Source organism: Sebastes umbrosus, chromosome 22 (genome assembly GCF_015220745.1).
Source record: "Sebastes umbrosus isolate fSebUmb1 chromosome 22, fSebUmb1.pri, whole genome shotgun sequence".
NCBI classification, from domain to species: domain Eukaryota; kingdom Metazoa; phylum Chordata; class Actinopteri; order Perciformes; family Sebastidae; genus Sebastes; species Sebastes umbrosus.
Window position 1 is genome coordinate 21225578 of NC_051290.1, and position 15412 is coordinate 21240989.

The window sequence follows — 15412 nt, forward strand, 5'->3', positions numbered from 1 at the left end:
TCCCTCTTTGAATGACGAATACAGACTAATACAGATTACCACTACCTGCTGATGTGGAGAGTTATTTCCTCTCACGCAGGCGCAAAACGTACGTGCTAACTGGCCGTCGGCTGTAGCCTTAACAGTGTGTTCAAGTGCAACTTGTCGGCCAAAACAAAGGCGACGTGAGGCGACGCAATTGGTGGCCTTCATCTCCGCTAGTTCTTTGATGTCGGTGTGGTGTGTCTGGGCCTTAAGATGAATGGTCCTCGTGCGCGAGAGTGGAGAAAAAGAACACCTGTACTCAAGTGTGCCTGTGCGTGGGTGGAGAACGGAATAAATCATTTTTGAGTGTGTTTCTGGTTCCTACCTGTCCTCCTAGGGTCCTTATAATCTGGCATGGGTTCGATGTAGGGTTTGAGTTCTTCCTCCTCGTGGCCCACATTCATCCACCGGTCCCTCATTATCTGCTGCTGGGAGCAAGCCAGACAGACAGACAGAGGAAGACATGATATATCAAAGACAATATAGGGACAAAAGGCAGAGGAGGGAGGAAAGGTTAAGGAACGAGAGAGGAGAGAGAAGAGAGGGTAAAGAGATTAGTACAAGAGAGTCGCCTCAAGACAAATTGGCAACACAATAGAAAGGACACAGAAGTCAGCTAAGCACAATGAATTCATTCTACGTTATTCATCTGTTTACACCACTCGTCTTGACGGTTATTCTGTTTTTGTTTCTAATGTGCACAGCCAGGAGTATTTTATCTTCAATATGCAAATGAATCTTAAGAAGCAAACGAGGGGTGTGACCTTTAACAAACAGACTCTAAATTGAAGGCAGAGCTACACTGATAAAAACTGCATGTGAAGAGTGAATTTCTGGAAAACTGAACCGTATCAATCTGTTAGCTGTTGGAGTAGGTTTTTAATCCAAAATGTTACTGGCAATCTATTACTCAGCAGGAAATAGTTATATTCCTTATCTATTCAAAACTAGTTACCATCCAGTTACCTTTAGTGCATCCAAATTTAGAACCTCATAACCCCCTAAACTAACAAGTATTTACTATGCCTTTAAAAAGCACTTTACACTTCAGCAACAAACTCACATATAGCTGGTGAAGCAAGTCCAGGTGTACAGTATAGCACTGTATGTACTACATACACCATTAGCAAATAACGATCACTGGGATCGTTATTAGCAGATGGACAATTTTGGTTAAAGTTTTATCAGGTTAAATATTTTAAATCTGGCTCAGTTTCAAAATTAAATTATTTAAAAATGAATCCCACAGTTGAAACAATGACTCAATAAAACATTAGCCAACTAGAATAGATTCACGATACTTCAATGTCTAACTACTGTGATTTATGAGTTATTATCTTGTGTGTGTGTGTGTGTGTGTGTGTGTGTGTGTGTGTGTGTGTGAGCGCAGTACAGCGTACCTCGAGGCTGCCTCTTTTGGAGGGGTTCAGAATGAGGAACTTTTTGAGCAAGTTCTCGCAGTCGGTGGACATGTAGAAAGGAATCCTGTATTTACCACGCAGCACGCGCTCTCTCAGTTCCTGGAGATGGACAAGGGGTACGAAAAGTCAGCAGCAGACTCTCAAAAATCCACTTTCAAAACGTACACACTATCCTTTTTCCGATTTAATGAAAATGAGGGTCTATGAAACAGTGTTTAATGATAAAGGACTTGACTCTCTCTCTCATCAGTATAAACAGTTGAATCTAATGTGGCATGAAAGCAGCAACATTAGCTGCGGTTACACCCCCAAATGATTAATAGTTTTGTTAAACAAGTACCGCATTCACCTAAGCACAAGCTGGTTAGCATTTCAAACAGCTACGACTCTAACACAGCGGTAGTTATAGTTTGTGGGTGACATAACAAAAACATATTATTCATACACTTCCTGGTATTTTGATGATGTTAGATTTTCTTCAACTGTTATGGTATGTGATTAATTCAACATAATGCAGTTGTTAACAAAAGCCACCGGGCACAAATAATCAACATCACATAACGTTTGTAATCTACTTCAGTGGCTTTTATCCACATATTAGATTTCAGTAGTGTGCCACTGAACTTATTGACCTCTTCTGGAGAGGTCTTAATAACTCTGATTTATTGAGACACTGAAGGACAAGTGCGTGTATGTAACAAGCTTTCAAAGAGCTCACAGTACATTGTGAGGCTTTGAATTTGCATAAACATCTATCAAACTGCAAAAACTGAGCGCTAGGGCTTACAAAATGGCATTTTGAAGTGCCGAGACATTCATCTTAGTTGTACATTTTCTTGTCTGTGGATCAACGTGACACATTTAGAATACCTGTTATTATAGAGAGTGAAATCAGAAAAATCAGTGCGGCTCCTATCTGTTAAATAAAGACCAGTAATGTAGGTGTTAAACAAAACTCCACATGGCAGGAGGCAGCGCTAAGGCATACTCGACAAGCCTGGATGGCAGTTTGCAGGCACGGCAATATCAATATCACCACATTCAATGTCATATCGCCCACCCAAAATGTGTCTGCACTTCCAGAGTGACTCATGTGGCTACTGACTGAATGCAGAGTGTGATAGGTGGTATGAATAATTGTGATTCACTATAGTTTACAGAAAGCATTAAATCCAAGTTTCAGTGCCGGTTTGGTGCGTCGCACCACCAAACCACACTTGAAGACCAAATACTTGAGTTGGCATTTAATCACTTTTACACATTCACTCTCTCTTGAGTTCAGTTTCTGCATTCTGTAGGGCAGAGGGAACAGAAACCAGCATGACAAATACTACAACCACCCACAGAATACAGACTTATGTAATGCACACGAACACACACACACACAAACACACTCTCTCCTCTTCCTGACCTTGAGGTTCTGTCCATCGAAGGGCAGCGAGCCGCTGACCAGTGTGTAGAGGATCACCCCCAGGCTCCAGACGTCCACCTCGGGCCCGTCGTACTTCTTTCCCTGGAAGAGCTCCGGGGCGGCATAGGGCGGAGAGCCGCAGAACGTGTCCAGCTTGTTCCCCAGAGTGAACTCATTACTGAAGCCAAAGTCTGCTATCTTGATGTTCATGTCTGCGTCCAGCAGCAGGTTCTCCGCCTGCAGACAGATAGAGTGTGGGAGAGAGAGGAAAGAAAACCATTATTATGATGTAGAGAGCCGGAGGATGTGGAGGGAAACGGAAATATGGAGAAAAGGAAAGAGTATTAATATGCTGGCATTCTTTTTTTTTCTGGATAAGTGTGCCAGGAAATGATACACAAATACTTAAATTTGCTTTATGTGATATGGTAATGTGACATTTCCACATATAGAACCTCTTTTTCCACTTCACCCCCCTCCACAGGAAGGTCACAAAGTTTAAAGCGAGCTTGTACAACATAGTTTAACAAACAGGCCACCCCGTCATCCAGTGTCAGTGTAACAAAGAGTTTTTTTTCTCTGACATGCAAATGAGTTTGAAGATAATCTATTCCGCAGATAGCTGTCTGCAACACCTTTCTCTGGGAAAAAAAACTCTGCTGGGTGAGAGAGGGGTTTTTCAGAGTAATGGCCTGGGGCCTACAAGTAGCACACAATGGGCAAAGTGAGCTGCCACAGTTTATTCCTGTGTGTGTGTGTGTGTGTGTGTGTGTTTGTATCCCTAAGCCTAAAGTGAGCCAGTGAGCAAGGAGGCTGGGGTTGCCTAGCAACAGGTGCGCTCTCCTTTTCACTTGCTCTGAATGCTCTGCCGCTTCTGTGTGTTTCAGTCTGTGTGTGTGCACATTAAATACAACACTGACATCATCTCTAGGCTCTGACCTGGCGTCTCTCTTTTTTTTTTTTTAACCAACAAACTTAATCATCTATAGCTAATTAACATTAACACTTTAAGTTGGCCGAACAATAAAATGAAACTCTCAGTATAAACTGTATATAGAACATGATTGCAGCCATGCTGGGTTTTTCATCTTGAGACCTAAACAGACTGATTGTAGTCTTGCTGTGCAGCAGACTCATCAAAATTTGCTCTTGCAGTGTAGGACCTACTAGAATTAAGCCTGTGCTGGATTTCACAATTCAACCCTCAGATCAAGTGATTAGGATAATGTGCAGGATGGTACGCATTACAATAATGAGAACTCTCTGTCCTCCAGAAGTCTTATTTCCCATGCTGCCGTTTTTTTGTAAATGCCAACCTGCTAAAAGTGTAGAAATGTTTCATGACCTCGGTCAAAGCACTGGAAAATGTTAAAAAGCCAAAAATAACCATGATTGTGAAAAATAACTTTGAGATGAGAGGTTCCTGTATGGTTACTGTAACCCGTAATCATGATAATGTCTTGTCTACAGGTTTGCCTGCTGGCACAATAAGAGGATTTACAGCTCCGCATAATACTGGGAACCAAAATGACCTGGAAGCATTCGACCTGTGTGCGTGTTGGGTTTCATTTTTGGCACCAGCTGACGTGCATCAAAGACAGGAGGGAAAATATATGAAGATATATGAAGGATGATCCGACGGTGTGCACAAAAGGAGAATTGTCTAGAAATACAAGTGCGTGTGTACAGATGTATGAGTATGTGTGTTTAAGCCCTAGCACTCGAGGAAGAGCATTACATCATCTTTGTGATTAACCTCTGGGTCGCCTGTTCACGGGGGCAGGATTTCATCTCAGAAAGTCAAATCCTATGAAGATTAATGTGGACACAGAGAGAGAGAGCATGCTAGCTTGTGCTTTGACACTCAATGTAATTCAATAATGTGTGTGTGTTCTCACCTTGAGGTCTCTGTGTACTATACACTTCTGATGGCAATACTGCACCGCTGACACAATCTGGAGAGTGAGAAAGTGATAGAGAGAGAGAGAGATGAGTGAGAGAAAGGATGACAAGATGGATGAGTTAAAAGGAAGTAAAAGACACTGAGAGCTCTTCATTAGGAATTCATCAGGAAGCAATCATGAGGAAGTACTAGGGATGCAAAATGTATGCAATTCCCTTGAGCGCTTACATTTTAATGATCAATACTCAATCATTAAAACAATTAAAATACAAAATGCATGTTTGTTTGTTTTTTATTTCTAAGCTTTATTGACATGAGCCAATTTCATAACACAGACCCAAATAAATGTATTTATAAATTTATTAGATGCTACCTAATTTTTTAAGATTATTATTATTATTTTTTCCAAAGGGCCGCAGGTCGGATTCGACTCTCCTACTCAGCTTTGAGTACCAAGGACTCAGCCTTGGTATATGGGACGCCCGCTCTGCCAGGTGAGCTACCGGGGCGCCCCACTACTTCGTTTTTTAAATCCACAATTAAATCAGTATAAGCCTGTCCCTCAAAAAGGCTGCTTCTGCTCCCTCCACTTGTCATTATTCAACAGCTGACACCAAAGTTATGGATCTGTAAAGAGGCAATACACTTTTCATTTAATCTCGATATAACCTACGCCTTAAAACAACAGCGGCATTTGCTCCAACACACACAAACCTGTCTGAATTTGGCACGGGCTTCTTTCTCCTTCATCCTGCCATGGGCCACCAAGTAATCAAAGACCTCTCCTGGGAGACGAGAGAAAGAAGACAAGAGCAGTTTTAGTGTTGGAACCTGATACTTGTCTCCTTAAAGCCAGAGCATTGGGTCAACGGGACATTGAACTAATAAGTATTGTCATTTAAAAAAAAAAGTATGGACACTTCAATTGACAAACAAATACTTAAAAACAAGCTATTTTCAAATTTACGATGTCAGTAATTTTCAATGCAAAGGGAATAGAGATGGTAAGTAACCAGTATCCAAAGAAAACTAAACAAAAAACAGGATATTACTGATAAAACCCTTTGGACAAAGTACTTACAAAGTACTGAAGAGCCTGTGCATTAAGAGGGGAAGTAGCATTTTTATTCAGGAACCATTTGAGAGAGTGCCAAGCCTCAGGGGGAGTGATTTCCCAGTGACACGCACTTACCTCCACTAGCGTACTCCATTACCAGGTACAAAGTCTTCTCTGTCTCTATCACCTCAAAGAGCTTGACTGAAGGTGGGGAGAGAAAGGAAAAGACAGCGGGTCGGAGGGGGAGGGAAAAGTAAAGTGAAGGGACATGGGGCAGAAAAGAAAAGGCCAGGAGGGCAGTAGAAGTGAAAGCAAAAATACAGAGATAAGAGAGAGAAACAGAAGGATTATTATGATTTGGCTTGAATACATGACCTTGAAACACCAATCAAGTCTTGTGCCGAGTGAGTGACGACAGAGTGGAAAGTCACGTTTCCGTGTGACTCACCTATGTTGGGGTGATTCAACATCTTCATGATCCTCACTTCCCGGAAGAGCTGCGAGAAACAAACCAAGCAGAGAGCTGTGTCAAATACCCTATCAGATTTAGGTTGGTATTGCTTGTCAGTGTGAATGTGTGTGTTGTTGTGAGTTACATTTATATTCGACACATTCGTGTGCAAATTACTCATCACTTGATTTTGCATGTATGTGTCCATCGGACAAAATCCTATTTGTGTTATTGCAAAGACTCTAGAGTCAGTATTTGTTTGTGGGGAAAGATGACACTGAAAACTTTCACTTCCTGTTTATGAGCATGAGAGTCAAATTACTAGAAGGAAGAAGGAAAACAAATACATCCCTTTCAATACCAGTCAAAGGTCTGGCACAATAGAGTTAAACCATTAATGCCCTCAGCAGCCTGTAAACTCTGACATGAGTCAAAGCACTAATTCAACCAAGTCTGACTCAGTGCTCTGTGAAGAGACGCTTTTTACTCATTACAAAATTAGTTCCTCTAACTCAGCAGATAAGGTCAAACTAAGGTTGGGGGATTGGATGAATATATCAGCTATCAGCGATTGGCTGAGTACAGAGCCGGTTGGTTTATTTTTGGGTGATTTTTTGGCCGATGTTTTTTCATTTTATTTTGCTAATTTAATAGTCTGCCTCCGAAGAACGAGAGCAGAAATAGATGCAGCGGGGAAGAACGGCGTGTAGAGCCGGTGTATTTTTCACATCTAACTTATTTCGACCAAACCAGATCGGCAATCGCCAGTTGTTGCACTGACGATGGCCGGTTGGAAAACGGCTTATCACCCAACCCTGGGTCAAACTAGGCTTACTGGCAAGTTATCCGGAAGACCCACTGTATGCAGACAGTTAAAACAAAAAGTATAGAAGCAAAGAGACAAAACTCTAGTGTTTTTTGACAACAGCCGTTGCCGCCATTTTGGACTGAAAACACTTATTATATTTAGAATATTTTATAGTTCAGCAGAGACCATTTTCGTAGAATATAACAATAGAATGAAATTATTTTGTTTTACTTTTGTATGGTACTTTTTAGGCAGACGTTTTACTGGCGTCCGGTAGTCTGACAGTCCATAATGGCGGAGGCATAGCTCCGCTGCTGGGCGCTGAGTAATTGGCTTTCACTTCTTGGCTATATACGTGATTTGGTTAGAAGCTAGCCTGGAAATATTGAAGTCACAAACAACCCAAAATGCAACACTCTTACAGTAACAGCTCAGTGTGTAATATTTCCTCCGTTACGAATATTCTTTCCATTCAAAAACATCTGCTGTTCTTTAAAGTAATGCAACCCACTTTTTCCAAAGAGCCTGCCCCGCCATTCGGACCCCCGCCCCGCCCGACCTACAAGGAATTAATTCATTCGTTAGTCTTTTGTGATAAATAAATAGAGATTTTAAGAGATAAACTTGACATTTGATGTTGATATAATGTGCTTTAATCATGTATGGTTCAAGTATTGCATCTCTGAATGTTGTGGTGTTATTTCTGTGTAAAAAAAAAAGAAAGTTTATCTTTTCATAAGTGTTTCAAAGATCGTGAATTATTCGCATTAGAAGTTGCGGCAAGACGCACTTGCACGACTCGTGCAAAAAAACATGTTTACATGCGTCTTAACATTCGATGTGAGTGTGCGTGAGCGTTAGCATTTATCACTAGATTTATGTGTTGGTCCTGTCAGTGTCTTTGTCATGTCTTAACATTTTTTCTTGTCATGTGCTCTGTGTGTCTGCAAAGTGTGTATTCTATGCCTTATGTCTGCGGACGCATGTTTGGGGTGTGTGTGTGTGTGTGTGTGTGTGTGTGTGTGTGCAAGCATACATGGTTAGAGAGTGTGCGTGTAAGTGGACAGACCCCACCCTGCCACGATCAAAAGAAGTAATTGCAGCTTGTTTCCTGTAATTAAAACTCTCTCTGAAAACTAGACCACTTCAGAAAGAGAGAGAGAGAGAGAGAGTCGGACAGAGAGAGCGCTATAGAGAGAAAGAGCAAAAGAGAGAGACACGTGGGGCAGGAAGAGGGACTTTAGAATGACTTCTGAGAAAAGGGATAGGAAGGACTGAGGTTTTGTGCTCGTATGCGTGTGTGTGTGTGTGTGTGTGTGTGTGTGTGTGTGTGTGTGTGTGTGTGTGTGTGTGTGTGTGTGTGTGTGTGTGTGTGAGAGAAAGAGACCCACCTTCTGCAAACTGGAGGAGTTGAGCTGTGTCTTATCAATGATCTTTACAGCCACCTAGAAGCAAAACAACATGGATTATTAGTACACTTCTTATTCATTAATTACACGTGCTGCAGTGGGTTTGACGCATCTCGCTCACACAAACATGCACAGTCACAGCCTGTGACCACAACACACATACACACTGCTGTCTTTTTGGACACGCCACACACACACAGAACGATACAATCTCACAGAATTAAGCGATAAACACACAATCACAGCGGGGCGACAGTTGCATAATAGGGCAGTATACAGACAGGGACACACACACACACAAAGCGGAAGCATGGTTTATACTCAGGCCATAATGAGGTCTATAGTTCATAATCCAACAGAGGACACCAACAAGGGAGATGGAGAGGGAGAGGGAGAGAGGGAGAGGGAGAGAGGGAGAGAGAGAGAGAGAGAGAGAGAGAGAGAGAGAGAGAGAGAAAGCACAGAAAAGGAGAGAGAAATAAGGAGAGAAAATTAAAAATAGAGAGACAGATGGGGAGGGATTCAAAGTGAGAGATGTAGAAAAAAAAAGGGGATGAAATGGAACAAGAGAAAAGAGGACACGAAGAGAAAGGCGAGGGAAACAGAGAATTATGTCTTAACAAGGACACAGAAAAGGGAGGTCTACTTCTTTCACCCATATCCGTCTTTCACTGTCAACTAACTCCTTTCTTCCACTCCTCTTTCTGGTTGTGCTTGTCTGTCTGACTCTTTCATGCCCTCTGACTCTCCCTTGTTTTCTGTCTTTGTGTGTGTGTGTGTGTGTGTGTGTGTGTGTGTGTGTGTGTGTGTGTGTGTGTGTGTGTGTGTGTGTGTGTGTGTGTGTGTGTGCGCCAGCGAGTCACATGGAGTGTTATCAGGGTGTCAGGCACAGAGCTGTCACACATTGACAGAGCCCGCCCACCCCTCTCTCTCTCTCTCTCGCTCTCACACAAACACATACAGACCAAGAGTGTACTTGACTGGGCCTCAGACAGACCCCAGCATGGGCTCAGTGCAGACACAGCTTTTCCCTTAAAGGGACAGACCACCGCGTTACATCACATCTGGAATTCACAGTAAGCCAGAGACATTTAGGCTTCTCCATTCAAGCTGACAATGGCGATCTAATCTCCGGCAGCAGATGTACCGTCTCCAAAGCCGTGTGAGTCCAGGATCAGACCAGACCTACTGTGTATCACAGCGTGAGCCCTCCCCTACCCTCAGCAACCAGGAAGGAAGATTAACGTTTAGTCTAAACATTTATAGTGTTTTTCTACTTTTTACCATCTCGGCTAATTAAAAACATCTGATGCTTCTGTTCTACTCAAAATAGTTTGTGATGATAAAATAGACACCGGCTAAAAGATTTGGAGTCAACTACGTGCTCAGGTTTCCTCACCTGCTAACCATTTTCTCATGGCATTTTCACGTTTTAAGTTGAACAGTCAGTTTGGTGTTGGATTTACTTACTTTTCTACACAGAGGCTTCTATATTTCTTCTTCTTAAATAGGCTTTCTAAGCATTGCTGGCATTTGCACTGAACAAGCCAGTTTCTAGTTAAATAAAGAGCGAATGGTAAAGCATTTCTCCAGAATGTGACTTAAAGTGTCTAAAAATAAAAAGTTCAGAAAGTCAGGGCGACTCCGTAAGTGGAACCAAAGGGTAGATTAAATCTATCTAGCGTGTGTGTGTGTGTGTGTGTGTGTATGCATGCCTACCTCTTTTCCGGTGAGGACGTGTCGTGCCAGTTTGACCTTGGCGAAGTTGCCTTTGCCGATGGTTTTTAGCAACCGATAGTTACCAATGTGCGGCTGGTCATCTGATGTGGTCGTGGCAACGGAGTTCCGACATCGCGGCATGCTGGAGCGACCAGACGACTTGGTCTCCTGAAAAGAGAGGAGGCAACATGTAAGCATGGGAGGACATGATGACTCGTAGGCAGAAAGTAATAGAAAGTGACCGAGTGAGCAAAGAACGAAGGAAAAGTTTTACATCAGCTGCCCTGAATACTTTAAATGCCCCGTAGATACACAGCCTTTGATTTAATGTCCATCTCATGTTTGGTGTCACTGACTGGCCCCGTTTCTAGATTTCTGGAGTTGAGAGACATTGATCTCTTAGAACGCTGGAGTTTCATTCAACTAACAAAACACACATTAATAATATGTTTCAAAAGAAAATAAGGTTGGGTAACCTCATCAACACGGCTGCCTCTTAGAGAGACAGCAATGCTTCCAAAGTAACAGACACTATCTCATACAAATTCTGGTTTTATCATCAAATGATGTGGCAATGAATCTTTAAAGCATTCACGTGCGGATCTGTCCTAACTATGATATGATGATATGACTTCCTTACAAACAACACTTTCTGACACATTTATGTCGGTTTAAAATGCACTTATACCCGATATAGAACAATCACAACAGAACAACTCACCGCTGCAAAAACTATGAAGTCTAAATGAATTATTAATGAATAAGTGAAGTGTCCAAGTCTACTGTATTCAGGAAGGCTTTGGTAAATGGACTTGCATTAATAGAGCGCCTTTCTCAACCACTCAAAGAGCTTTACACTACATATCAACATTCACCCATTCACACACACACACACTGATGGCAGAGGCTGCCATACAAGATGCCAAACTGCTCATCAGGAGATAATCTAGATGCTTATTCACACACTGATAGCACAGCCTCCGGGAGCAATTTGGGGTACAGTATCTTGCCCAAGGACACTTCGACATGCGGACTGGAGGAGCCAGGGATCGAACCACCGACCTTCCAATTACTCACTCAACTTCCTGAGCCACAGACGCCCATTATACTCTGGTAGCAAGATTAAGATGGAGACTGGGAATAGATAGCCAATATAGATCGGAGCTTCCAAAGCTTCTGGAGGGACTTCAACAGCTAAATAAAACACATGGGTTGGACTTTGTAAAGAATCTTTATCACTCAACAAACTTTATGAGAAAAGATAAAGCTATTAAATCCAGTCTAAAGATGTTATTGGAAATTGTGCGATATCATTGCTCAATATTGCGATGACGATATGACTTGCGATAAATAAACGAATATTGAAGTGTTCATATTAGCTATACTTTTGTCAGCCTGGTTGTCTTTAAATTCAGAACCGGATTAGAATTGAATATTTTACATATATCTAGGCTAAATGTTGTTTCTAGAGCAGCAACAGTAACGTTTACAACAGCAAAGTCACCATATAAACTCTGGAAACAGCGTGATAATGAATACTAACGTTACGGTCTTTAGCCTCGCGGCTTGTTTAATACCGGGTTTTGGTGAGCATCCCTAAATAAAATAAATTTTCTTAGTCATCACGTTTCAGGCGGATGTGTTTATCGCGCATGTTCATATCGTATCATATCATAGCTGTCTGGTAGTTAAAACTCTGACTACCTCTTATGGTGATGGATAGTATTCGTTCTATTGTTTCTAACATTTTCTAGTAACTATTTTCCTTTGCTGTAGAATAACTTAATATTTGGGTATGAGCACATGTCAGTAAGAGCTACTGCCCCAAAACTGAAACTATGCAAAGTGTGATAACACAGGCTCTCTTCTGTAGAGTCAGAGGAAAGGTGCTGGGACACTGAGCTAAGCCTTGATTTTCCTACTGTCACTGTTTTACTATGGTTAATGTTTCACACTGCAGTCGGTCATGGCCCACACACAATATTCATCATTTATATATACAGTGTATTCATATTGGGCTTCAGATGAATCCAGATATTTTACCCCTGGTTCACTGACTGTATCTGTGTGACTTTAATTTGAACCCACAAGGCCAGAAGTTATTTTAATAGTCTCTTTATATGGTAGTATGGAGTAAAATTGCTTCAGTTCCTCTTACAGTAGACAGTAGGTCTTTCGAGTCACACACACACCCACAAAAAGAAAACAAAACCTTGCTGTGCTGGCAAGTTTTGCATGGTTGGCAACTGCGATTAGGTTTCAACTCCAGGAAAGGGTCACGGCAATTGTGTGTGTGTGTCTATGTGTGTGCGTGTGATCTGAGCGGACAGGTGACGGGGATCAGGGTCAGAGGAGAGGACGACTGGCTCCAGGGTGACGAGGCGCAAACACACACACACACACGGGCTGCGACACAAACACCAGCGCGCGGACACAAGAATACACACTGGTGCGGTGGTACACGGACGTGCACACGGCGGCATAAATCACACACACCTCTCGGAGATTTGACACCAATGAGAGAGACGGTCCAGTGAAATTCACACTGTTGGTGCGGAGTGAAGAGGCTCGCACACATCCTCTCTTTCTCTTGTTCTCGACAAGTCATTTTATTCACCCAATTATCTCTCTCTAGCTCGAACAAATTAGAGACTCGCACTGCGTCCCAAATTACTGACAGACCGCATTTTTATCAACATCTTCCTCCCTCCGTTACCATATCTCGGGCCATGGGAAACGAGGATAACCATGATTACTTCATTGTGTTTGTGTGTTTCTTGCTCCAGATGGTATGATCTAATGTCTGCGTCCCAACCACCACCCCCACATCCTCATGCTGACAGTGCAGACCTGAACAAAGTGTAATAGGCCAGATTAAGCTTTAACACAAGCAGGGGGAACTGGGATTAAAAACAAATGACAGTTGCGTTAAACCCGGAGGACAGGGGAAGGTCCTTATGTGGCCTTGTGTGAGGGGGAAGCAAATGATTTTTATTTTTGGATCATGTGTGAGAGGGGGATAGAGAGAGAGAGACAATATGTCATATGGGGACATTATTCAAGAAAATGAGACCCAAAATCTGACCTCACAAAGCTGATTTCTAGATCAGTCCTCACAGATGTCTGTGTGATCTAACTCCCTCTGTCACTCGCTCAGCTTCAAATTGATCTCACTGAGTACTGCTGTCCAAAATAGCGCTTGGAGGTCAAAATTCGCCCTCCACTAGTGTCGTCACGATACCAAAATTATGATACGATACCTGACTAAATATCTCGGTACCGATACTGAAAAGATACCACGGCAAAAACATAAAACATTTGGAAAACTAATGAAATAATAGATGACAGAACATGGAACATAAAAACTGAACATATTTTGAAAATGTCAAGGAGGAGAGTGTGAAAAAAAGCCATTACAACAGGAGTGATTTATTGTACCACAGTGTGTTCACATAATTTAATATCAAACCAAAAACTCTGAATTAAGATAGACTGTTTACACACTCACATCTCTCCACTTTCACATGTCACATTGCTGCTTATGAAAGGTTAAGGTCTTTGCAACAGTGCTGTCAGCTATTTGGTTGAGTTGCCTCTTAGCAAAATGCTCTGAGTGAATTTAAATTCCCTCTGGTAAGCAGTGTATATGTCTAGGGCTTTTATTGTGAAAGGAGAGAAGGGGTGGAAACAGTAAAGACATAGACATAGGATGAGAGTAGAACAGACATGGACCTTTTTGCCCTGGTCATTTCACTATTTCAAAAGAAAATGACGCTCAACATTGTGTATTGAACATAGAAATAGAATGAGTAGCCTACTACAATGGTCACAGTTCTTTGCAACGGCACACCGCTCTGACCATTCAGCTATGGTGATTTGAAAGGGAATGTCTGTCCTATCTATTTCTATGAGTAAAGAGTTTGCCATCTTGGTTCAGACTACGGAGCCTCCGTGTTATTATTCTATTAACTTCAGAAGTATAGGTGCAACTCAAAAACCCATCGCTGCAACACTTTAACGCCATATTTCGCTACGTGCGTCTGCTTTGTCGACAAGCCGTGGACGGTCAGCGAGAACACTTGCGGAGTATTTGCAGCGTGCATGTGAGAGAAAAATATGTATGCCAGCAGACACTGCCCTGCTGTCGCACATCCACAACTCATAAATACGGCTTTTATTAAAACACTGTCATTCAAAGCACCAGTGCTAATAAAATAGGGTATAGTATCGTTTTAAAGGCAGGGTATTGCAAAACCTTTCTAGTATCGGTTTACCGTGCAACACTACCCTCAACAATCCATTTGTATTTCCCAAAGGCTTCCAGCAAGTAATAAGGCATCCTATTTTGATGCAATTGAAAAGGTGTGTGAGAAGATATGCAAATAAAAAAAAAGTTTACACAAATGTTAAAGTTAAAATGTCCTTATATATATATAAAACCAGAGTAAACTGGTTTCCAGTGTGCAGACCAACAGGAAAAGCTGTCAATGGCAATGCTGACTAAGGCGAGATTAATGTAAAGCTTTTCAAATCTAAAGCGCTCCATTTAGCTGCTTTGAATTTCGGGTACCTGGTATCGTGCATGCTGGCTCACTCCCACTCTCACTGGAACACTCGAATTGAACAAAAATCAGCCTATGGCACGATAAGACACAACTTGAGATGTATACATTGCTTTCGAGCCAGAGAGATAACCTGATAATGTTTGAAGACACAACAACCATCCAAAGGACTTCTCTAGGTGTCCATCACTCTGACAACAAAACAGTCCAACCAAAGAGGTGTAATGAATCACCTAATCCAAACATCCTCCTCAACAAATGCATGACCAGTGAACTGCCAACTGGGACTTTCCACAACAGTGTGACCTTTTAGAAACTAAATAAAACACATCACAACTAAAAAAAAAGTGCATTTTTTAAAAAAGGACAACATCTTAAAAAACATAACAGGGGGCATTTACATAAATGTATACCCATAAGTAAAACACAAAGTGCAACAAAACACCAGAGAGGTATAGCTTTATGACTGTATAGAGACAACTGAAAGTTGGATTATGCTCTACAAGTTCAAATGTCATTATTACATCCCTTTTTTATAAAACATAAAGAAGAAATAGTATCTCAGACATTTCTCTTATTTCAGAGAAACTAAACTTAACCAGCTCAACATGTACAACCTTGGTGTAACTGTACTACAACTAACATGA

At 41.8% G+C, this 15412-nt stretch overlaps 1 protein-coding gene across 1 annotated transcript in view; it reads right to left on the reverse strand.

The window, feature by feature from the left end:
• mark2b (MAP/microtubule affinity-regulating kinase 2b) overlaps positions 1 to 15412 on the reverse strand; it is a 58175-nt gene that overhangs the window by 25569 nt on the left and 17194 nt on the right. Inside the window, 9 exon segments of the mRNA XM_037759360.1 lie at positions 350 to 449; positions 1425 to 1544; positions 2857 to 3093; positions 4755 to 4811; positions 5474 to 5544; positions 5952 to 6017; positions 6265 to 6313; positions 8467 to 8520; positions 10204 to 10371. Of these exon segments, the coding sequence (XP_037615288.1) occupies positions 350 to 449; positions 1425 to 1544; positions 2857 to 3093; positions 4755 to 4811; positions 5474 to 5544; positions 5952 to 6017; positions 6265 to 6313; positions 8467 to 8520; positions 10204 to 10371 (922 nt within the window).